At 32.2% G+C, this 25,220-nt stretch overlaps 1 protein-coding gene across 1 annotated transcript in view; it reads right to left on the bottom strand.

Moving 5' to 3' along the window:
• Positions 1-1,371: 1,371 nt before the first annotated feature.
• The window catches only part of Smp_078230 (putative protein kinase, cgmp-dependent, type I (fragment)), a gene marked incomplete at both ends in the record, with an annotated part of 30,914 nt that continues 7,065 nt past the window's right edge, over positions 1,372-25,220 (bottom strand). The window contains 8 exons of the mRNA XM_018798122.1: positions 1,372-1,515; positions 2,552-2,648; positions 4,853-4,927; positions 6,051-6,122; positions 6,534-6,791; positions 10,480-10,585; positions 14,819-14,932; positions 21,387-21,553. Coding sequence (XP_018653095.1) covers positions 1,372-1,515; positions 2,552-2,648; positions 4,853-4,927; positions 6,051-6,122; positions 6,534-6,791; positions 10,480-10,585; positions 14,819-14,932; positions 21,387-21,553 — 1,033 coding nt within the window. The remainder of the gene's footprint in view (positions 1,516-2,551; positions 2,649-4,852; positions 4,928-6,050; positions 6,123-6,533; positions 6,792-10,479; positions 10,586-14,818; positions 14,933-21,386; positions 21,554-25,220) is intronic.

Genomic DNA, 25,220 nt, shown 5'->3' with positions numbered 1-25,220 from the left:
AGAAACGGCTAAGAACAGCATCATTATTCTAATTATGTTCATGAATTATGTGTTTTATATTTAGGTTTGATCAATGCCATTAGTTGTATTGTTGAAGGTAATCAGCATTTAGTAGATAAAATCTACTTGATACACATGTTTCTGAAATCTTGACGAATCATGTAATGTTTCAAAGCACTGGAATGTGAATATTTTTGGTAGTCTGTACTCCTTTTACTAATACAAAAGTTTACTTATATTAAGAAATCAGTATTTAACAATAAATGAAAGAAATTAATTTCTCGTTTGACAGACAACATATAGATTTACGTTGAATCATTTAGGTTTAAGAATCAGCTAATAAAGTACTAAGTATAAATCATGCTCCAAGAAATTGATAATTTAAAGCAAAGATAATATTTAAATTCACTTAGTATTACTTGTTTGAATCTTCCCATTGATGTTTAGGACTGCAACTAGTCAGTCTCTTACTGTCATATGTGCATACTGTGCGTTTTGCCTCGATATTGCCTTAATTCACCAGCATTATTAACAAATATGGATAGTGGCTAACAGTGGAATCCAGGACGCGCGTCACTTTGTCCTATTAAGGACTCGTCAGCTGGATGCATATTTAATAAAATTTTAAACATCGTTTGCTATAAAACCTTGTAGAACTATCAAAGTGGTCTTATTCCTCCTGTTAAGCATAGTACTTTAATTAAGAATAATAAACTTCACTGAGAGGTAATAAACTGGTAGATAAAATGATGGTATTTATAGATGCAGTAGTACGTTATTGATTTATTGTCACATAGAACTGAAGGAAGAAAAACGAAAAGCCTTTATCTGAAATTATTTAAAATTTCCTGAAACATCATTTAGCCTTGTCCTCGGACAGTAGACTTTATGTCAAACATTGCCAGAACTGTAATTTCACAAACTTTTACAAAGAATTTCACAAATATTAAGTGAAACAACAACACTGTTGATGACAATTATCAGAAGGCCTTGGTTTAAAATTGCCTTGTTGTTAGTACGTTTTAACAAGATCTATTCGTAATTATGAGGAAAGCAAAAATCCCTGTGTGACTGAAACTAAGTGTTCCAGTCAGACACGTTATTTCTACGATAATCAATATGTCTGCACTTAGTAGTACCCTATTTCATGCTGTCTGGTCATTTGTATTGATAGATTTTGAAAAGATGATAGGAAATATTAAGATATTTATTCAAGCACCGTACGGTGAAAATACTAACTGGACATTACAGTTGACTGAAGCTTTTAACATAAATATGAAAACTTTCGAGTATTAGTCAAACAAGCAAGTGTATTCTGTATAAATAAATGTAAAATTATAAAGTGACAAGCACATTTTACCATAGAAACACTTACCTAACAATAAAATCACAGTCTGTATGTAACATGATATTACGTTCATTTATTACATGTTCTTCTTGTTTTGTTTCAATAATATGCTGTTTTCTCATCTTTTTTAAAGCATATGTTTTTGTCTTGTCACTTCCTATACTTACCTATAGATTAATCAGAAAATATAAATCAAAGAGATTAACGGAAATAATGGTATAAACAAAAGGTATTTTTAAGCAAAGATGGATAAAGGCTAGCAGTGGAATCCCGGACGCGCGTTTCGTCCTATTTGGGACTGGTCAGCTGGATGAACCTTCATCTCAAAGTTGATGTTCACTGTGGCACATATGCCAATAAGAGACTGACCAGTTGCAGTCCTAAACATCAATGGGAAGATTCAAACAAGTAATACTAAGTGAATTCAAAAGGTATTTCGTTTATAATAAATCGTGATAAACTGATTTGGAATTAAAGATAGATTGATTCAACTGAAATTGTTTAAAGGTGTCCATAAAGCTAATTTTGTTTACTGTTCAGCCTGTAAATCTGTAATCTTAGACTATACATATGATTATTTTAGGCGAATGTGTCATAGTTTTTGACACTTCAGTATATGGTATAGATTTCTGCAAAGCTAAACAGTTTGTTAACATAATAATAAACAAAATGATTCTCTCGTCCGTCGAAGTATCAATCAAGGTTTATCACTAAATAAATGTGTACTACCTTATTTTTACAGTGTTACAAACTGTCATTTTCATACTAAACACTATGCATTAAATTAGCTATTGGCTGCATTGCACTTTAAGATTTAGGATTGGACAAAGTATGTTTGTATTTTGAGACTGATGACTTTATAGATCTCAGTCATACATCAGGTTAGACAAAGCTCAAATATCTCAGTGGTAACATGTTTCATTATCATATTGACTGAAATGGGTACAAGCCACAAAGCAGTTATTAGTTTCTCCATGGTTGTAAATACATCTTGCCGAAACTTACCAACTATAAGGCGATTTTGGACCTGGACGTTGCGCTAATTATCTTCAATAGCTTAGTAGTTACTTATTTAAAAACAAATTTCTATTAAACTTGAAAGAAATCATATACAACGGGAAAACATGTGAGAAAAAATGTCAAATGAAAAATTGATCTATTCAGCTTGTATAAATCCTATAAATACATTTAATAATCACTTACAAGCTCAACGCGACCAAAACCACCAGATCCCAAAGTAGACATAATTTTTAGATCTTGCAACTTTAAGTTTTTAAATTCTGGCTTATATTCTTCAATTCTGGAAAAAGTTTTAAAACAACACAATAAACAATGCTTACATTAACTATGAATAATAGTAATGATGATAATAATAATAATAGTTGGAATTGATGATTATATAAATCTATAGATTCACTAGCACAAACTGGGAATCCAGGGTAGATGACAGTATTATGTTGGTCAATATGGATATAGATTTTATGATAATTGACATTGGTTGGCAAGGTATTGATTTTATTCTGGGAGAACTGACAATGGAATATAATCGGTAGATTTTTGCACGAACTGAGAACTATATAAGATAGTATAGGTTAATGCATAGAGACTAATTCGTGTAGATCGTGGGCGATTGAGATTTAATAGTTAAAAGTAGATTGTGTTACTCGATTTGCTTCGGAATTTACCATTTTTCTTAACTATCACGTTTTGGAATGCCAACGGTATTTGATTGTAACATGAAGAAACCGGATCTCATTGACTGTTTGTTATCTATTTGAAATTATCTTAAATTGTCTAGTTTAACTATTTGGGAGTGATGAGATTCTGTTATAGTTCAATTCAAGTATTAACATAAAGTTCACTACTCTACTCGATCTTAACCGAGTGGTCTCGATTAGTTTGTTATTGTCGATTGATGTGTTTGCAAACACTCAATGAACTGAGAAACTACTGAATCATTCTGAAATATTCCAGTCTTCTGGCTTGAAAACGAATGTTTTGTAAGGTGTACTTATTGGTCAACAGCAGTTATAGTAGATTAAATATTATGATGCAGGGATATAATTTGTTTGATATATGTGGGTGAAGTTTTGAGTTGGTTGATAAATTAAACAGTATATATATATATATACTTTCAGAAAACCGTTTCACCAGTACGCTATATACATATATTTGTTACTAGTATCAAAATGAACTGCCAAAACTACTGGAATGTTTTTGTTTTAAAAGAAATGGTTCTGATGTCGCTTGATGGCAATCTAATCACTGTACTCAACTTGTGAACAAGTCATCTTGTTAACAGCTCTGCTTCTTACATATATCTTGAGCTTATTACCAGTGTATACAGCAGGAATAATTAAGGACAATTCCTTGATTTGATTTGTGCATCTGGTATATTGTGGTTACTTCATAACTTTAGTTTCTTTACAAATATTATCAAGCGATAAAAAATTTACGGTAAAGCTTTTGACACATAAAGTTTGAACAATTTTGTCACATTTGTTAGAAAGCTGGCCTTACTCTTGATTGGCTAAGGGTATCGTTGAAGAAACCACTGCATAAGCATACAGTAAACAAGTGTTAGAATTATTCGTTTGAATGTAATGGATTGTGTTTAATTTTGTTACGGAAGTATTGACTCATGTCGCCCCATCTTCACTGTCTCTTAACTTTTTATAAATGACTCGGAGTATGGTTATCAAATAATGATATATTTGAAAGATAGGAAGAAGAGGGGAAGTATGTGGGTTGGAGCACTTAACATTCAACAACTGGGTTATAAGTTTGGACCCAGCTCCGCTTATTTCATAATTGGTTTTCTTCTAATGAAGTCTGACTGAAGCTCAAGTGCACTAAGATGAACTTGGTTACTAAGTTGCAGTGGATTGTACAAGTATTTATAACCAGATGTAAAAGCCACTAGATAGAGTCAGATAAATTGGAATGTATGGAGAGAGTTGTATTCAATAAAATTAATAATTGAACGAAGGAAAAAATTTTAAAGTGCTTTCTACCTATATTTAGTTATGAACATTATAGCAATAAAAATTTTCTTCGTGCTTAAAACGTAAGAGGATGATGGAGACTAGTTTACATTGAAGATAATTTTCGTAACCAACTGACATCAGCTAGCGAATTATTGGAAAGCACTGAGGACTAAACAGATACTTCAACTTAGTGTGAGGATGTTCGACAGCCTGTAAACATGATCCAATATATAATGAAGCTCGTTACATTTGTACCCGAAAGTTGCAACTCATCGGTTAACATTTCCAACTTTATTCACGTCACGATATTGAGTGACCAACATTCAAATGGATTTGTAGGAGACTGTTCACCAACGTTTTGCTAGTATAGCAAATAGATGTTGCTTCGACATCTTTCTTCAATATCATCTCTTTAATTAAGTTGCTGAGAAACTGTCAAAATTCAATCCATTTAATATCCTGTGAACTTCTAGTTTAAAACTTTGTTTGAGATTTGGTAAGTTGTGAGAAAACTTACGTAGTTTCTTGTGGTTTCTCTTGTGAATATCTCCTTTTTAATGCAGCCAAATCAGCAATCAGAAGTTTATATGACCTAAGTATAAAGAGGAATTAATAAACAAATAATTTTCTTGATTTAGAGAAGAATACCACTCGGCAAAATGAGAAGTAGTCAGATACTATCTACGGCAATCTTAATACTTAGCTAACAAAATGAGTTACTTCACGTGGCGCTAACCGAAGTCGGCTGAAGAAAATGGTTTGAGTCGCTATTTTGGAATTTTCAGTGAACAATAACTCAAACTCAGCTCTTCGGAAGATGTGAATCTGTAACTGATGTCTCAGAACAACAGATTATGTATTCTACAGTGTTTATTAAGGTTCTCTGTCATTCAATGCTAAGAGTGGGAGAGAAGAGGAGCAGCCAGAATAATGTGTCTAGGTTGTGAGTTATTTGTTTTCATATAGCCATTTCTTCAAACCTCGTAGGAGTTGTACTGTATATAACAGATGAGGTAGTCAAACTGTGTTAATGTAAACAATGTAAGTTAACTTTCTGATTCCACGACAGAGATCATGAAATGTTAGGTAATTTCCATAATCAATAAAGAGAAATTTTTTATGATTATCAAACAAATGACTGTACTTAATATTTTTCAAATCATCCACTCTGTTGAATCGTTATCAACAATACTTAGTGATAACTATCTCAGAGAAAGGAGTGTAATTGATAAGCACTTTTGAATAGATATTTTTATTAAAAATTAATTCTTGACACAACTGATGAATTACAAAGAGTGCTGTTGATAACAAAAGGTTTCAAAGAATTTTTATTTACAAGTTGTCTAAAACCAAAGAGCACTATACATGTGTTTCTCATTTTCTTTTCCTGACCATTTGGAAGAGTGCCACTATGGTTCTACTCAATACCGAATCTAAGAACCTCGAATTTTGTGTTGAGCACGATAACGGAATACTGAACCATTTACAAAACTGTTTATTTTAATAGTTTTATATTTCTCATAGTATTCAAAATGTAATCTATTTGTTCACTTTTCGGAAAGAGGAATTAGTCACTCTGAGAAACTTATCATAATATCAAGTATATTATTAGTATGTAGTATGATATAAGTGATAAAGCACTGATTTGGTATTCGATATAATGGATATTGGTCTAAACGAATCTTATATTACAAAAACGAATGAATGAGACTTACTCTAAATCCAAAGCTAAACATGTTACACCTTCATCTTCAGTTGCAATAATATTGGCCGTTCGTAAGTTATCACTAGATTAAAGAATAAAGTGAAAGTAATCATTTTATGAATTAAAATAAATTCGATGCTAATTAATCAACACAAGGAGTATTTCATATTATGGTATTGTGTGGTTTTCAAGTGCAATATTGTATGAAAGCCCAACTCCTGTTCGAAATGTTGTTTAAGAAAACAATGAATGGTTCTCATTTAAGCAGTATAGCTCAGAGAATGTGACGAAACAAGTATTCATATAAAAAACTTACATATAATGATCTACAGTTATCATGTTAAAGAATTCGTTTTACTCAGGGGTTTTGGGCTACAAACCAATGATAGTTATGTACACAGAAACGGTAATGTTCACTTTATCAAATTAGTAATAATTAGGAACCGATTCATTGTGAGAAAAAAAGTCACTTCCTTCATGAATATGAAATTACCCAGTTAATGCTTTTTCACCAAACCAATCTCCTCTACCTAGTGTACGTACAAACTGAGGTTCTTTTGTACGGTCGATTGCACCATTCTCTGTTGTTGGATAAATGGTCACCTTCACATGACCATCAGCAATTATATAGAAATTGTCACCTCTTGCACCTTGACGTATTATATATTCATTTGGACGATAAGTAACCTCAGTCAGTTGATCTGCTAATTTGGATATTGTACTGTCTGGTAAATTACTAAATGTTGGTACACTAAAACAAAAAAAATAAGTTAGGAAATGAAGGTCATGTTAAATGTGTATGTTATTTATGTAAGTGTTATTCCAATCTATTTGGAATAATTTCTGACATAATATCATGTTTTGGTGATCACATTACTTTGATTGTTAAATGTGTACAACTGCTACATTTTACTAACAGTATTTCAGTAAATCAGAAAATAAAATCATAACTGTTTAATGGGTTTATCAAATCAGAATCTGTTTTTAACAGTCAATATCAATGATAAACTTGAAGTAATCAAAACATAACTTTGATGGACTTTTGTTCTCTCAGCTGGATGGTTTGGTCGTGGAGTTTTCATCATCTTTCTGAACGACATCATCAGCACAAACTTTGGGTAGAACTTTATTTAGTAAGGTGAGAAATGTCATTGAAAAGGTATTTTATGATAAACAGTAATTATCTGTTTTAATGTGATTCAACGTGGTTGGTGACAATTAAGAGACTTCTGTAGGCATACACTTCGTTCTAGTTAGCAAACGTTCAATTTAATGGAATCGATTTCGTAGTAGAAAAGTGGGACTTAAATATTTTATACGTAATACCACTTACTCCATAAGTGAGAAAATAATTTAGTATTAAATTGCTTTCTAATTATAATATCAATTAACTTATATCAAAGGAAACGGGAAAGTAGGTTTGTAACTAAAGAAAAACCGTAAACAACATCAGTAAACATTAACATTTTTTGCATTATAGCAATATAGAATAAATTTAGTATTGTTTCTATAGACATAGCGAAGAATCTAATTCTTGCTAGAAATCTAGTAGATAAACCTCAAATTTAAAAATAATGAAATTATTTGAAACTGGGTGAATGAAAAGGTAACAAAAAAAACAAAACCGAAATTCTACATTTATTTTCATAGATATATTAAACCTTGCAATTGGAAATATTTAGTTTTTGAAAGGCATATATTCGGGCTACAGCCGGTTCCAAGACCGGGTAAAAGAGGAGGGTTGGACATGGGGTCAAAAGCACCATCCCGTAGAAAAAAACCACGCTTAAAAAGCGCTAACCAAAATAAATAAATTAAACAATGCAAACTATGATCTAGGAGTTGAAGGAAGAATTATGACGCCTCATGATGAAAGCCTAGATTCTTCGGAAGTCATGAAGCCGATGACTTTTCTAACAATCACCGCAATAATCTTTATAGGTACATGGAACGTCCGGACAATATGGGAGACCGGGAGGACCAATCAAATAGTTGAGGAAATAAGGAGAAACAACTTGATGGTTTTCGGAATCAGTGAAAACCATTGAAACGAAGCTGGACAGAAAAGGCTAGTTTCGAGAAAGGTTCTACTGTACTCTGGTCACAAAGAGGAGAATGCTTAACACACTCAGGGAGTTACTCTGGTGCTGTCTAGCGAAGTACGTAAAGCACTCATACTATAGCAACCTCATAGATTCAGAATCATTAAAGCATAATCCAAAACAAAGTAGGAAGGAATCATAATGAATTGTATCAAGTGTTATACACCCACCAATGATAGAAATGAGGAGGATAACGGTCAGTTTTGCGAGAGGCTGCAATCGATCATAGAGAGGTGCTCAGGAAAATACCTGACCATCCCAATGGGAGGCCTAAATGCCTAAGTCGGAATGAACAACAACGGTCATGAAGATATCATGGGACGACATGGACAGAGAGAAAGGAACGAGAGTGGTGAGATCACCACTTGGCTATGGCCAAGATGAAACTGGAGCTAAAGAAACACTAGACAACTAGAGAAACAGAAGCACAAAGGTTCAATACAGCCTTCCTTCAAGATACTGATAAACTCAACGAATTCAAGATAACTCTCAACAACAGGTTCCAAGCCTTACAGAAAGAAGAAACTACGATGGAAAACAACTGGAAAGGAATCAAAGAAGCATTAACTTCAACATATCAGGAGGTGCCGGGCCGCAAGAAGCATCATCATAAGGAATGGATCTCTGTCGAAACCGTTCACAAGATTCAAGAAAGAAAGAACAAGAAGACAAAAATTAACAATAGCCGAACATGAGTAAGGAAAGCCAAGTCAACATTCACTGGCCGGATACCATCAGCAAAAGCCTTCTATGGGGGAGAACAAGCCAGGTTCCAGCTGAGCAGTAGATAGACTATTTGAAAATGATCATGGTAACTCTTTGAACTCAATCTGTTGTTACTAAACGTTTTGAAGGAAAACACAGCTTTGCTTGCCCCCCCCCCAAAAAAAAGATAATTTTTTCATATAGATAATAGGTTTTAAATCATAATGGGACTGTCCAACATATTCTTTTGACAGAGTCTTCTATTGAAATATTAACATCAAGACAACTCAAGCCCTCACTTAAACTACTAATCTCATATCAAATATCATAAATTTTTATTTTATTACCAAGAGGTCATATTTATATTCTTATCTAACTATATAATTCTAAATCTTCAGCTTATATTGAAACACAGATTGTTCTGACAAACGAAGACAGTCTATTTATTATCCGAAAGATCTACCGTATTTGAATGCATCAATAAATTAATAAATCCTGACTATAAATTAAGTTCATAATTTTTCTTCATTTGTTCAGTAAATGAGTATCAATGATTGAATACTTCAATATTTAGGTCAATTAGTCAATAAATCATTGATACTCTTAAAACGTGTTTGATGATACTTTCAACATTCAAGTGTTACTTACAAATCATCGAAAAAATGAAGTAAATATAGTTTTATTTGAATTGATTTATTACAACTGAATAAGCTCTTATTCAAAAACTTTTTGAAGAAAATTTGTCCTCAATAAAGAGCTAAAGAACTTAACTTTTATTTATGTGAGTGAAAACATTGTTTCAGCGTAATTTGATCGGATGTTAAAGTATCAATAATTGTGAAGGAGTCATACAACATTAAGTAGGTTTACATTTTGAGATGATAGACAATAAAAAAACCCACTTAATCCAAAGAGCATTGAACAGCTGTTTCGTTCCAGTACAAAACCACCGAATGCAGCTCACCACAAAATCCACAGCTAAATTCAACCATCAGGTCGGCATCTAATGGCTTACATTTCCTTACATTTCCTTTTAGGTAACATCGTTGATTATTCTCCAAGTTTTTGATAAGACGCAATACAGATGACAATCTTATATTTCGTCATTTACTTAGTATGAGCTACATTCCTAATGGCCTGGTGTAATCACTAACAAATAGGCTTCGATGGAATTCAAAAGTTTGTTAGTTATCTGAATAAGTAAAGTTCCACCTAAAACCACTGTTTGTTAGTCTATAGATTTTCCCTACTCGACAAACGTTTCTTGATAAATATTTCAGCTTTTCAAAGTGTATTTTTCATAGTTTTGAGATCTTATTTTGTGACTGGTGTAATGAATGTTGTATAGTACTGGCATTTATGTGAATAAAAATGCACGACACGTTTTACACTGTTTGAAGAATGAAAGTCGGTTTTCGAAATTAATCTGTCTACTGATACTAATCACCATTGTATTTGAATGTTGATTTATTTATACATCACACATGCTCATCTATAATTAAGTTTTTAATCAAGAATGCAAATTAATCGAAGTTGTCAACTTCTAATGGGATTCATAGTATTGTTCCAAATATATATATATATATATAAATGTGCTTAAAAAACCAAACAATTGCATACTAATCAACTAACCTTTTAAGGAATGTTATGTAATCATTGTGTTTTTGTAAATGATCTCGCATCAATATAGTTTGAAATGATGTTCTATCAATTGCCCATAGTGTTCCATTCGTTATAGCTGAAAATAATAATAAGTTCTGGATAATTAATAGTTTAGAAATGCAAAAAGTGATTGTTGTTCAAATCAGTTCCATGAATCTTTTTTGTCGCCTATATATATACATTTGTAGTCTTTGTTATCATTGAAATATGATCATTTAAAGCTGTATTGGGTACAACAAATTATGTTTCTAAATAGCCAATCCCTTTGCAAAACTTTTTGAATGATCATTGATTAGTAGTAAGTTATGATCTTGATAACACAAAGATATTTCTTCGTTTTCAAGACACAATAAAGATTCACTTAGTATTGTTTGTTTGAATCTTCCCATTCATGTTTTAGGACTGCAATTGGTTAGTCTCTAATTGGCATATGTGCATACTGTGCGTATTGCCTCGATATAGCCTAAATTCACAAGCATGGTAAGCAAAGATTGATAGTGGCTAGCGGTGGAATCCAAGACGCGCGTTTCGTTCTATTTGAGACTCGTCAACCGGATGTACCTCCATCTCAGAGTTGATGCTTACTCTGTGACTCGAACCCAATACCTTTCGCTTCAAACGCCATCACGTTATCCACTTAGCTACTGAATCCTGATAGCCACTTTTTTGTGCAATGGGGTGAAGTTTAAATTCACTTAATATTGTTTGTTTGAATCTTCCCACTGATGTTTTAGGACTGCAACTGGTCAGGACTCAGTGGCCGAGTGAATAACGCGGTGGCGTTTGAAGTGAAAGGTACTGGGTTCGAGTCCCAGAGTGAACATCAACTCTGAGATGCAGGCACATCCAGCTGACGAGTACCAAATAGGACAAAGTGACGCGCGTCCTTGATTCCATTGCTAACCACTATCCATCTTTGCTTACACAATAAAGATGTTTTTTCGAAAAATAAGTTAATTGATTTTATTTAGTCACATCAATATGTTATAAAATTTCAGAACTATAAAAGGTTCTTCCTGAGAAAAACTCTGTGAATGGCTATAAATCGATTATATTGCTTCAATATCTGGCCAAAAGATCATTTTGATTCCATTATGGTATTCAGGTAAGTATATTATATTTATATCTACAAAGAATTATTCAATCATTTTGCATAATCATATTAGAATAAATTAATCATTATTGTATATTACTGTTAATATTATTAATGAATAAACAAATAGGTCTAGGTCATTAATAAAACCATGACTTTTCTAATAAACAGTTCATTTAAATGAAAAGGTAAAAGAAAAAAAAATTAAAGGAGAATTGATTAAATGAAAATATGCACTCGAAAAGTTTTATTATATGGATATATGTGTGCATAAATATACATTTAAGAAAAGTAATAATAAACAGAATGGGTTTTGTGGAGATTTCAGTAATTTTATAGTTGAAATCATGAGTCAATGGATGCAAGACCACCATGGGAAACCTGAGAGCACTGGACGGCCGTTTCGTAGTTAAGCGCTCTGGCACGAGACTGGTAGATTCTGGGTTCGAATCTCTCGGGGCAGGATCGTGGATGCACACTGCTGAGGAGTCACACAATAGTACGAAACGGCCGTCCAGTGCTTTCAGGTTTTTTATGGTGGTCTAGCTTCAATTGACTCATGATCTCAGCTATATAAAATGTATTTATTATTGAAATAGATGGATTGTTGAATATATCATTATATTATTATAATTAATGAATGTATCATTACCATAAACTTCATTCATACGAGCAACTTACAGACCAGAGTTATTTATTCATTTATCATTATTAAAAGTGGGCCCCCGAATACCGTGGTATGGCTAAGACTAGGGAGAGTCCGCTCTTCCTCTCCAAATGCTCTCACATGGCCACGCGTATATAGCCTTTGTCAGGGAAGTCCTGCTCACTGCCTTCTCGTGACGGGGGTGTTGTTCACAAAAGTGAGAGGACGCAAAGCGAATGTACACCGCTTTAACCGAGCCAGTGGACACGGAGAGTCCACCTAGGGGAGTTGGCAAACTCTGATCCCACACCAATGGTGCACATGGGCTCCAGTATCCTGGGGAAACAAATGGCGTATGAATCTATCGTTGGTCACTGGCTACCATGAGACTACATCTCCTTACGATGTTCCACTGTTTTGTGGATCAGACCTTGAGATCAAATACTCCGGGTGTGGCCCCCTAAGAAAACCATGTATTCCAGTTTGGGCACCTGTGCAGTATCACAGCCCCCACACAAATCAAATGAGATTTGTGTGGCGCATGTATATTTGGTGCCCTCTTGTACCAATATTTATGTGTTTAAATAAATTAATAATAATAAATAAATTATTAATGCAAATTGAAGTTATGTCTGAAAGCGTTTGACTATAGACAGAGTAAATTTGATTATCATATCAATGGAAACATCATTTTCATGCATATTGAATATTAAATATTATAATAGGAATTTATTTATAGTATGAATATAAAGCAGAATTTCCATATTAGGGAAAACATTTCACGCATATTTATATATATGCATATACATATAGACAAATGAAACAATAAGAGTTACATATTTGATGCATGTTTATATATAATAACTAGTGATTGAGTTAATGTATCATTGAATGTAGTTACACTTTATCATGTAAATGGAAGATGTACAATGTTTTTTTAAAGATCAAAGATGAATTTAAAAGTAAAAACAAAAATGAAATAATGTTTTAATGATTATAAGCAGAGATGGATAGTGGCTAGAAGTGGAATCAAGGACGCGCGTTTCGTCCTATTTGGAACTCGTCAGTTGGATGTACCTGCATCTCAGAGTTGGTGTTCACTCTGGGACTCGAACCCAGCACCTTTCGTTTCAAAAGCCATCAATGAATAGATTAAAAAAATAATCAATAAGTTGCTAAAAAACTTCCCGGTTCATAATTGCTTTTTTTAAGAATGAGCTTCTATCAAATGAGAAGAAAGATCTACATACTTTACAATCGAGTTAATGACTTCCTGGTTTGTAAACCGTATAAACTTTATTGATATTAGAAATCTGGTTGTCTTTCACACATTAAGGAATGATCCGTTTGTGAATCCCATATTTAAATATTTGCTTAGTTTTGAGTCTGATAAAGTTGCTTGACTAGCTATCCTTCTGTATAGTGATTGAAATGTACTTTTCTTTCTTTGTCCATGTGTTAAATGTATTACAGTACTGGTTTCTGCTACATCCATGTTTACAATTTATCCTGTATTGATTTCGATGAGTAGTGCATAAAGGAACGGTAGCTTGTTTTTGATTCTTCTTGTAATATTAATTTTGCAACATCCAATACGTTGCCGATTAAAATCGTAATCAGTTTTTGGGTTAATTTATTTAGTAACCAAGAATATATAACGTATTTAGAAGGTTCAAAATCCTTGATCGATCACTTTCAGGACCAGAACTTAGATTTCTTCAAATAATCCTTCCAAATATGAGAGATCATATTAGAGTACCCATAAATCTTTGGTACATTTACTTAGCTAAGAGGATTTTGTTCAAGACTAATTCATGAGCTAAAATTAAAATATAACTTTGAAGCTTGGGGTGTCTTTATGAGCAGAAGGGATACAGTGTCTTTCGCAAATTTTAATTTAGCTGAGATATATAAAGCCGCAATGTTAACGGATATCAACGGTTTGTCGGTACAAATCTGAATCTCCTAAGTGTTGATGGTGTAATCCTGAAAGAGGATGAAAGCTGCACAATTGATCCATCAGTTCAGGGAAATGAAGCTCACCACGATCATCTCTCCAGGCAGAAAATCTTTGTCACTATTTTAACTCCATTACAGAACAAACTACTCGTGAATCATTAGAGATTTGAGTTCTATTAGAATCAAAAACGGCTCTGAGATCGTTATTTAAGTGTAAATGTCCTTAGTTCAACGATTAAGAATAAAATAGTCTGGGTTTCTAACAGTAATTAATGACTTACCCTTCCTTAAATGCTAGCAAAACTGTCTGTTACGATCTCTTACTAGAAATTCAGGACTCAAAAATAAATCTTATTTACTTGCGAACTCAAAATGGCGCGCATAACTGAGTAACTTTAACGTAGAATGTAACAGCACTTCACTCACTCCTAGTTTTTTTCGGTCTTACGGATGCATTTAGTCCATCACAAAATGCCTTCTTGTAAAGTAAACTTATTCATTCAACAGTAAAACAAGAAACTTTAGGATTCTTCGAAAAAATGTAAATATGATTAAGTTAAAGGTAAGGTTCATATCATTTTAACATCTTCAGTAAAAATGAAACAACATACCTTTAACACTGGCAGTTCGAGTACAGTTATATAAAACAGCTAATTCTCCTAGTACTGTCGGACGATCTAACACTCTTAATTTTCGACCATCTTTGGAAATTTCTAGTTTTCCGTCTGAGAATTTAAAATGAGAAGATACAACATAATGACTGATTAGTCAATACATAACACGTATGTGACATAATGGACACAATTTTTAAATGAGATCACGTTCAGTGATCAAAAAATGTTAAAGCACTCAGGGACAAAATTTATCTGTGTTTTAAAAAAATATAATCAGCTTTTTTTACTTATAGCCATCGTAATAAAATGTACCTAAACATTAGTACTTTAATAAACACATTTTTCATCAAGAAATGAGATCGAATAGAGGATCATTAGAAATCAGACAGTTGTTTCAAATCTTTTTCTAACTACTGAGATCAGGGCAGTCACTTATATATAAAATATCATTATATATAGGTCTATGACTCGAGTTGTCTGAATTTAAAATTATTAGACAAGGATTATCTATAACGATTATTCATCCTTAGGAGATGAAACGACTGATGAAACATTTTCCTGTCCATCATATCACTAAGGCTCAATAAGAAATTGAAAGTAAGGTAATAAAACCTAAGAAGTATAGCTTCGTACATCGGACAGAAATCCAGCAATCTGCATTTTCAACTTAGTTAATGGCTAATTAAACGTCAAAAAATCTCTATAATTCTGCATGAAAATTTATTTCCCACTGATGCCTAACTTCTTATTTACAACGTTTAAACGTTGAAAATAAGACATATGAAACTTAAATATATTGGAGCTTGATTGAAAATTTGTCAACTTCCTGAAGTAAATAAAACTAGTTTTAAATAACTGACAGTTTTCATTTGTCTTTTCAAACTGTTGTTAACTTCTATATAACAAAACCCATACTTCTATGCTGAACAAGATATTTTATGTAAAATATTGGGTTTGATTTCATTCAATTGTTAATAGTGACCTTTAAAATTTACCTTGATTTACTGATTATGTCATATGTATTTTTAAGGGCACATAGAAGAGGAGATTTCGATAATAAATGTAAATCACTATACACTGTTAAAATACCTATGTATGTATTATATAGTTTAACATATAACATAATACTTCATGTCTGTAAATAGTGAAGAGGAACCACTAGATTAAAGTATAATATAAAAGTTCCTTCAGGTCATGAAATTTAAGATTAGAATATTCTTTAAAATAAACTTTAGTCAATCAAACAGAATATTATCATAGATCAGAGGGGGTTTTGTGGAGAATTTAGTATTTTCATGGTTGAAATCGTGAGTCAATTAAAGCTGTAACCCCATCGAAAACTTGGAATCAGTGAACGACCGTTTCGTCCTATTATGAGACTCCTCAGCAGTGCGCATCCTTGATTCCGCACTCGCGAGATTCGAACCCAGGACTTATCAGTCTCGAACCAGAGCCCTTAACCACTAGTCATTTATTTATTATTCTATGATTTTCAATGATTTAATAGTTGATTCTATGTGATGTATAACAAAAATGAACTTCATTATCAACTATAAAACTAATTAATATTATATATTTATAATTTAGATCTTATTATTATTATTATAAATCAATAAATTGGACAATGGTGTTTGTTTTCATGAACTTAAAAAAAATTGATGAATGCGGGATCGTGGATGCGCACTACCACTAAGAAGTCCCATGATAAGACGAAACGGCCGTCCAGTGCTTCCAGGTTTTCCATGGTGGTCTAGCTCCAATCGACTCATGAATTCAACTATGAGAATATTATGAATCAAGTCTTTATATGAATCCTTTTTATTATATACATGCATCTATCTTTCATAAGCTGAAGTCGATTGAACGATGAAAGAAGATATATGTCTACACAATAAACGTTTTTATTCGACTATAAAGCTGTAAAGTACTACTTTAGCCTACCGTTTTTGTGTAAAATAATGTTGACAAAAATCTAGTCATTGGCGAAAGCCTAATCAAGCAATTTTTTACCGTTTTTGATTATCAATACTCATCGTATTCCATCACTTACAAAATGATGTGATCGACCATTGAAGCCCATGACTAGAGCTTCAAATCTTGTTGATTATGGAAACGAGAAAATTATAATGTTTTACTGGTATTTAAATGTACATGGTGAATTAGTTTTTATCAAGATGAGCACCGTTGATAATTTGATTGCAATTATAATTGCTTTGTAGTATTTTATGTTCACCACACAGTAATATGTACAAAAGAATGACTAGTTAGCACATTATTGTTACTACTTAATGATCAGCTAGTGTGCAAATAAATCTTTTATACAAGATATCGATCGCACCTTGCAAAGCCCATCTAGAAGGTCTTTGACGATCATTCGAAAACTGACTAAAAGCACGTGTTCTTAATGGTGACGATCAACCAATATGAAATTCATTATTAAAACTTTGAGAAAAGTGCATGTAAATTTTAGGAAAATCATCGACTTTTAAATGGAAAATGGAATCGTAAAAGCCACTAGAATCTTCTGTCACCCTGATCTGTGTATAAGATAAGATAACATATCTACTAAGGTTATGCCCAACGAGATAACTTTGGGAATTCTGTCAAATTAATGAAGTACCCTTGTTCGAAAGGTTACTATTAAAGTTGCGAAATGAAAAGTGGAATATTTTTAACACCACGATCGTGGGTCTTAAACTTTGTAGTGAGTAGAATGTCGCTACCTCGAAATACTTCAAAATGATCAATAGGAAAAAATCTACTAACCAATGGCATTTTCTAAAGTAGTTATTATCAAAAAATTTGTCGGTGTTGTGTATCCCTATAGAACACAGCTTTCAGTAGTTACTTGTACAATATTTTATTTTACATTTCCAATTAGGAACCAGTGTGATGTGGGTTACTTATATCCACATAAGTAGTATATTACGATGGTCAGACATAGAATGTATTTTGGCAGAAGATCGATAAGGGAAGAACAGGAAAGAAGCGCAATCGATATGAAAATGCATGAACAATGAAATCAGAGAAGGTGGACTGATATTTGCAGAAGGAACAGTTAAGTTTGAAACAGTTGATCGTTAGTTTTTGCAAATTAACTATTTACGGTATAGTTATCAGATTTTAGTGAGAGGGTCTGCAATTTCGACTCAAATACATTCGATTTTCTCCACACGTTTTCTTGTTCGTTACACCAGTTTCTTTTTTGTCTCTCGAATCCTATTTCCCTAGGTTTTTTAAATTTCTTGGTTTCATAACATTTATAATAATTAACGTATGAATAATCAAGATTATATTTCTTTCGACTTTTCAGGTTATTACCATTATTTATTTGAACACATGAACATTGGTAAAAGGAAGCAACAAATGGATATGCGCCGCATAAATCATTCAAATTATGTGAGGGCTAGGACTAGGCACCCATGGGTGCCTAAGCCACTACGTCTAATCTAAACCTGATCTTACAAATAATTTTATTTTTTCTAAGGGTATAATCAATTGAAGAGAATCTTCACAATAAATGAATACATATTATTTGGTTACGAATAACACCATTGATTTATGAAAGTCTACATGATGGAAAAACTTTATCAAACCTACTTTTAAATTCAATAGTCTTTTACAATCATCTCATTTTAATATAATAGTTATATGGAATTTACTTAGTATTACTTGTTTGAATCTTCCCATTGATGTTTAGGACTACAACTGGTCAGTCTCTTATTGGCATATGTGCATACTCTGCGTATTGCCACCATATAGCCTTATTTCACCCCATTGTACAAGCAAGTGACTATCAGGACTCAGTAGCTGAGTGGATAACGCGATGGCGTTTGAAGTGAAAGGTATTGGGTTCGAGTCCCTGAGTGAACATCAACTCTCAGACGCAGGTACATCCGGCTGACGAGTTCCAAATAGGACGAGACGCGTGTCTTGAATTCCACTGCTAACCACTATCCATCTTTGCTTACAGTTATATGGAATGTTATAAATTATCTTAAAATATATACATGATATATACACAATAAGGAGAAGTGGAACGAACATTTTTGCATTAAATTACATGGTATCCATTTACCTCATATTTAAAATACTAATGAAATTTTAATGGCTTTAATGATTTCCTAATTCAATTATTCATAATATCTAAGTAATTTGTTTCTGTATAAGAATAAGCGTAGTTAAGTAACTAATCTGTTTCTATGAAACAATCTTCTATTTGTAGTTCATTTACACCAAGTATTCTTATTTGTGTTATTTTTAAAATGAAGGAAAGAACATGGAATGTATTAGAATTAAGAAATATTCTTTCATTATTATTGAATGTAATGGTTTTTCTTTTTGTTAGATGAACTTTAGATATTTCAGTTATGCAGTAATTCATTGGATAGTCATGTGTTTGTTTCCTTTTTGATTATGGAAAAATATAATACAAAAAGTAGATAAATTATTTACAATAAGTTACAAGCATTATAACCAAAGTTGGATAGTTAGTGGCCAGAAGTGAAATCCAGAATGCGCGTTTCGTTCTATTTGGGAGTTGTCAGCTGGATTTGCCTAAATTTCAGAGTCTCAGAGTGATGATCAATTCTCAGATGCAGGACCGAGATAAGACGAAACTCGCATCCTGGATTCCAATGCCAGCCACCATCCATCTTTGCTTATAGAGAATAAATTTTCTGGTTTAGGATTTTATGATAGAAAATACATAAACATAATCAATGATAATGATGGCAAAATCATCTAGCATGATTATATTTCTGTGTTTACTAGTATTTATCTTTAAAATAGATTTCTGACAATACTAACAAGAGGCTACAAACTATAGAATCAAAACATTCATGCATTATACTATTATTGAACTGGTGGATTATAGGCATTCTAGGAGTTGTGAGACTCAACGGTCCTTGTTGCCCTCTTCTATCATGTCTTACAGTAGGACAATAATAATTATTAGAAGTTTCAGAGCTCACCACGGGATAACGGAATGTAAAGGAAATAAACTTTGAAATAAATAGATCTTCACCTAAGCTACATATATTAGATTAATTATATTATGATGTTTTATTCTTCCTACTTGGCAATGTTCGAATCATATGAAATATTATTGATGTAGATGAAATCCATAGGTTTTGTGAATCATTCTTATAATAGTGAAATAAAGTTTTGAAAAACTTGTTTAATCATGTAACTCATGATCAGTTTTGATTTAACCTGTTGAATATTATTGGGAAAAAGTATGTTAATGTTGATAGAATAAATTAAATAATTCACCACTGATTGTTTGCATATAGTTAAGGCTTCAATTGTTTCTTCAAATACAAACCATCTATAATGACTACCAATCCTAAACTTTACTTCCCTGATGTATTTGAAAAGGGAATGACAAGAAAAATATTTGAACTATTTAACTATCGGTCATAGATATCAACAAATACAATTTGTGTCGAATATCTTTTGCACGCGGAACCTTTGATTTTCGCTGAAGTTATCTGAATCTGCACTGAAGTTTCATAAAAGTCCAAGTAGTTCATTCATGACGCCGACAGGTAGTATTCTCCCAAGTATCTGCCTTTTTTTCCACTAATCAAGGAATAATGTTTTATATTTAAATGTCTAGGAGAAAGAAGTAGTTATATAAGTTGCAAAGTTTTATTTCTATTCTTTATTCCTTCTAAAATTACATCAGCTGAGGACTCACGGGATTCCTCGTTACACTGGGCTGCTGTTTCACTTCAATTTGAAACCACTTGTCGGTTCTCAATTCGATAGAAAAACATGAATTCAACTTCATGATTCAAAGGTATTTTGATAGCCTGTTTTTGATCGCATTGGAATTATAAGATACGCGATTCTGACAATTTTTAAACAAAATCCAAACACATTTCTGGTACTCACTGATTTATAATTATTATGTATTTATATAAACTCACTAATAAATCTTTCCTGAGATATTATAACACTGAACATTTAGTGTTTGGTAAACTAATGACAGTGAAAACGCTTGGTAATAAGATTTAGGAAGAAGGAAGAGGGAAGACATATATGTCTATTATTAAGTAAATATGTAAAACCTATCTTATTAAAATTGATTTAATGAAACTATTAGATTATTTAACTTCTCTTGTTTCAGAACATTGTTTTCTACATTATCCACAACTGCATAAGTGTTCATTTTATTTAGAATATCAATAAATTGTATACTATACCATACAGACTGATAAATGACCACTTTTAATTGAGCTCTTATATTGAGTGAATCATTATATTTGTTCTAAGTTATTAGCTTTATGAGTAGGTCAGATCTTAAGTATTGTATTCAATTAATCTGTCTTTAAAGCAAATGCCTTCTGAAATAAAGGTCAACAAAATAAAAACAACAACATGTTAACCCGATAGTCACTCGTATTATTTACAACTTACTCTATAATATCTACAGACGTTAATTTTCACTAAGCAGTATAACAGTTTACTACTTAATCTGCAAATATAACATTATTATTATAAATCATACTAATTGTAACTTTGTAAATAAGAATATTAAATAAAAACAAGTTTAACATACCGCCTAATACATACACTAACGAGCCATAATCGCCTTCAGTAATGATCATTTCATCCGCAGTAAACTTTATACTATACATACAATCGACTAACTGACTCAATTGACTTGATGCGATATGATTCATGAAGTCATTTTCCAGAATAGCACCTTTTATCAATTTACGAACACTGTAGAAAAAAAAGAATTTAAAACAAACAGTACAAGGATTTTAACTCCGTTTCGTCAAAAATTCAACAAACATATTTAATTTATATATATGAACGTCGGTTTTTCAGATTGATTTACACATGAAGACAGTTTTCATTACAGATTGACATTAGCTGTAGAATCACTGTAAACTACAAAACACTGGTTAGCTTTTTTTCATAAAAACAGATTATCAAAAGAACATATTCAGAGGAATAATCAACTCAATAAATGAGCATCTGATCTAGTGATACTTATAAAATTAGCCATAATATCCAAAGTCCAAGAATTTCGGGTTTTAAGGAAAACCGTTTTATACGGAAATATAGAAGAGCGAATTTCCGGGTAGCTTATATAAAGGAAACGTTGAGATTAGGTAGCCTATTCTGAATATAACTAAAATGTGATCAGGCCGTAACTAACGTTAATCTAGCCGAAACAATGTATTGAATGAATTGCGACTGTATCTATTAAATACTCAACATACTTAAATTAAGGCAAGATTTCAGAATATGAGTCCATAAATAACTGTAATAAAGTGTATGCGAGGGTGTAGAGGTCACAATTAAGATCTATGAGACAATAGAAGTTAATGATCGGATGTAGATCATTGATAATGGCTCCGAATCTATCGCAACTTGTAGCAGTATGAATTGTTAGTGTTAATCCCTTACCTGTTTGAATTTGACTCCAAATGTTCCGGCTATTTTCATTTAAAAATTATCCATGTTCATTATCATTTCAAGTAGTTTGTGGAAGTTGAACTAATATATCATTTAGAAATTAGAAAATTGCTTGAAGATAACACTACAAAGATTCAGAATGGGCTGTTTGTTTATTGTAAAGTGTTCAGAATTAGGGAAAATCAAGTGCTAAATTATCGTCAACATTAGTTATTCCCTCAACATATAAGAATTACTTAAATTGTCTCTATGAATACATGTCGAACTATCTATAACCTAAAGGATATTTTTATTAATTACTACAAACGTTGTACAATTCAGATCTGAACTTAATCAACACCAGAGCAAAGTTTATCCAAATACGAGTGATAACAATTATAATCTTATTCAGCCTGAACTATTTCAGTAGTTTCAAGTTGTCACTATGAGTGAATGAGATTAGATATGTACACCCTGTGAATGTAAAATAAATTGGCTACTTACAACTGAAAACTCAAAATATGAATTTATTTCAGTATGAGTATCCCCTTATTCGAGAAATAAGGGTTTAAGTTTGTCAAAGGTGAAATAGTTGTCACTAGCGTGATTGGATAATGATCATGCTATATCGCTAATTACTCAAACAAGAGTCTATGAACAATTGAGTTTCCATCCATTAGTCTGTAGTGACCGACTTGTCTCGACAAGAACACGATTGGAATTATAGAAACAATTATTATTATTGTAACCAATTGTACCAGCGATTGTTTTACTGTACTTGTTTAACTGTATCAAACTCACTTCTTGTTCCGCTATCCGCTTTGTTTAGTTCGAACTTTCTTACGCTCTGCCCATTTCGCCTGTACTCGTTGGCACGTCTCGGTATTCTTTCGATACCACGAGATCGCCAATAAATATACTTTATCTGGACTAATTAAAGCCTTCTGGGCGCGTAATCGAATTGTAGTGGTGATCATAGTCCGTCCTCGACTCGACACCCTACTACAAGTCTAAACGTGTTGCGAATGCCTTGAGTTCTTAAAGTTTGGGGTCTTATTTCATATAAAATGATGAAAAGTTACAAAATAGAAACAAATTATCTGCTCACTATTCGTTGTACTTTGAAGCTTACTAAATTTTTGTTAGTTTTTGATAAAATCTATGTCCGTTATTGTAAATTGGACAAGTATATTTAGGAGAAGTAAATTACGGAAAACTGAATGTATCATATTTATTCATTACATATTCTAACTGATTACCGTAAACTTAATTCCTTTGTTCATTATTGTAATTTTTTAATCTGAACAGAGATATTATGAGAACAGTTTTAATGTTTTGTTTGTTAACTATTAGCTTATAGTTTTTCAACACACAACAAAGTATCTGTGAAGAAGACTGAGATGAATCAAAACACCTCTTTCCATGAAAATGACTAACACTAATTTGAATTTGTTAGGCTGTACGAGAACCTAAAGATATTTTATGGATTGTTTTCAATCACCTATCTCATCATGACCTAAATAGCGCAGTTAAAAGTTCTTTTATATTCTTCTTTTTTATTCCTCGTCACACTTAGAAGTCAAATAAATCTACCACGTAAACATCCTGGAAGAGTAAAATGTTAGTCTTTAATACATTAAGTATATCATCCAATTAACAATTTTGTGTAAATCGATCAATAAGTATATAAATTACTTCTCTTTATAAATATCCCCTAAATAACTAAATGTTCATGTGAGAAGTTTCAAGTAAACAATAACAAGTGGATTAAAACTTCACCCCATCACACAAGCAAATAGCTATGAGGACTCGGTAGCTAGCTGAGTGCATAACGTAATGGCGTTTAAAGCGAAAGGTACTAAGTTCGAGTCCCAGAATGAACATCAACTCTCAGATGGAGGCATATCTAGCTGACTAGTCCCAAATAGAACGAAATGCACACCCTAGATTCCATTGCTAGCCACTATCCATCTTTGTTTAAATGACATTGTTGAATAGCATTTTACAACTTCTGTAATATTAATATTTTTAAGTTCATGAAAGGAAGAAATTAGATCTTATTATCAGAACAAAAGTTACTTAAAACATTTCTAAATCTAAGTAGACGTTTATCGATACTTTTCTCCTTACAAATAAAAAAATCTTTGTGTCAATCTCAATAAAACAATCACGTGATAATTCTGATGACAAAGAATCATTTACTATAGTATATATACCTCTTGATCAATAGAAGCCTTTTGATTTATCACAGGATTAATTGCACTTTCAAATAACTAGTGACGTATTGTTTGTCTGCTTCGGTTAATATGCACATTAAATGGAAGTATAAAAGTTAAACCATTTTATCCTATGAGAATATTGTTTGTGAATATCAAACTACTTTATTAAATTGCTGATATCTGAAACCTCAAACATCAATGCAAGTACCAAGCACCAACCGTTGTACTAAGGAAAGGATTTAATGCTAATGTAACAAATTTACAGGACATTTTGGCATCATTCATCAAAAATAATTCAAATTAAGATATGCTACATGTCAAAAGCACAATTAAGAAAATAAACTTTTGGTTTAGCATACATGAATGTTTTATTTTAATGTATACGATTTTCAACGTTAACTGATATCAGATGGAAACTCTGAGAGATATAGGACATAAATTACTCACTGACTTACTATGGATTCTCTATCTGATATCTGTTCTCATTTAATATCACCTAAGATGTAACGTATTTTTTTTCAAAGGAATTCAACATTTCTAAGGAACTATTTGAAATTCGTTGTTCATTGTATGCAAGAACTCGAATGACCCCCTTGTATAATTGTATATACATCAAGTTGAACCTTTATGAACATCAAAACTGATATGTAAAGCAAAGATATGATCATTGATCAGCAGGGGTTTTGTGAAGAGTTCAGTATTTTCATAGTTGAAATCATGAGTCAATTGAAAATAGACCACCATGAAAACCGGAAGCACGGACGGCC

Source organism: Schistosoma mansoni, chromosome 6, assembly GCF_000237925.1.
Source record: "Schistosoma mansoni strain Puerto Rico chromosome 6, complete genome".
Classification (NCBI taxonomy): domain Eukaryota; kingdom Metazoa; phylum Platyhelminthes; class Trematoda; order Strigeidida; family Schistosomatidae; genus Schistosoma; species Schistosoma mansoni.
Note: the sequence above shows the minus strand (reverse complement) of the source record. Positions and strands in the feature narration are given on the sequence as shown.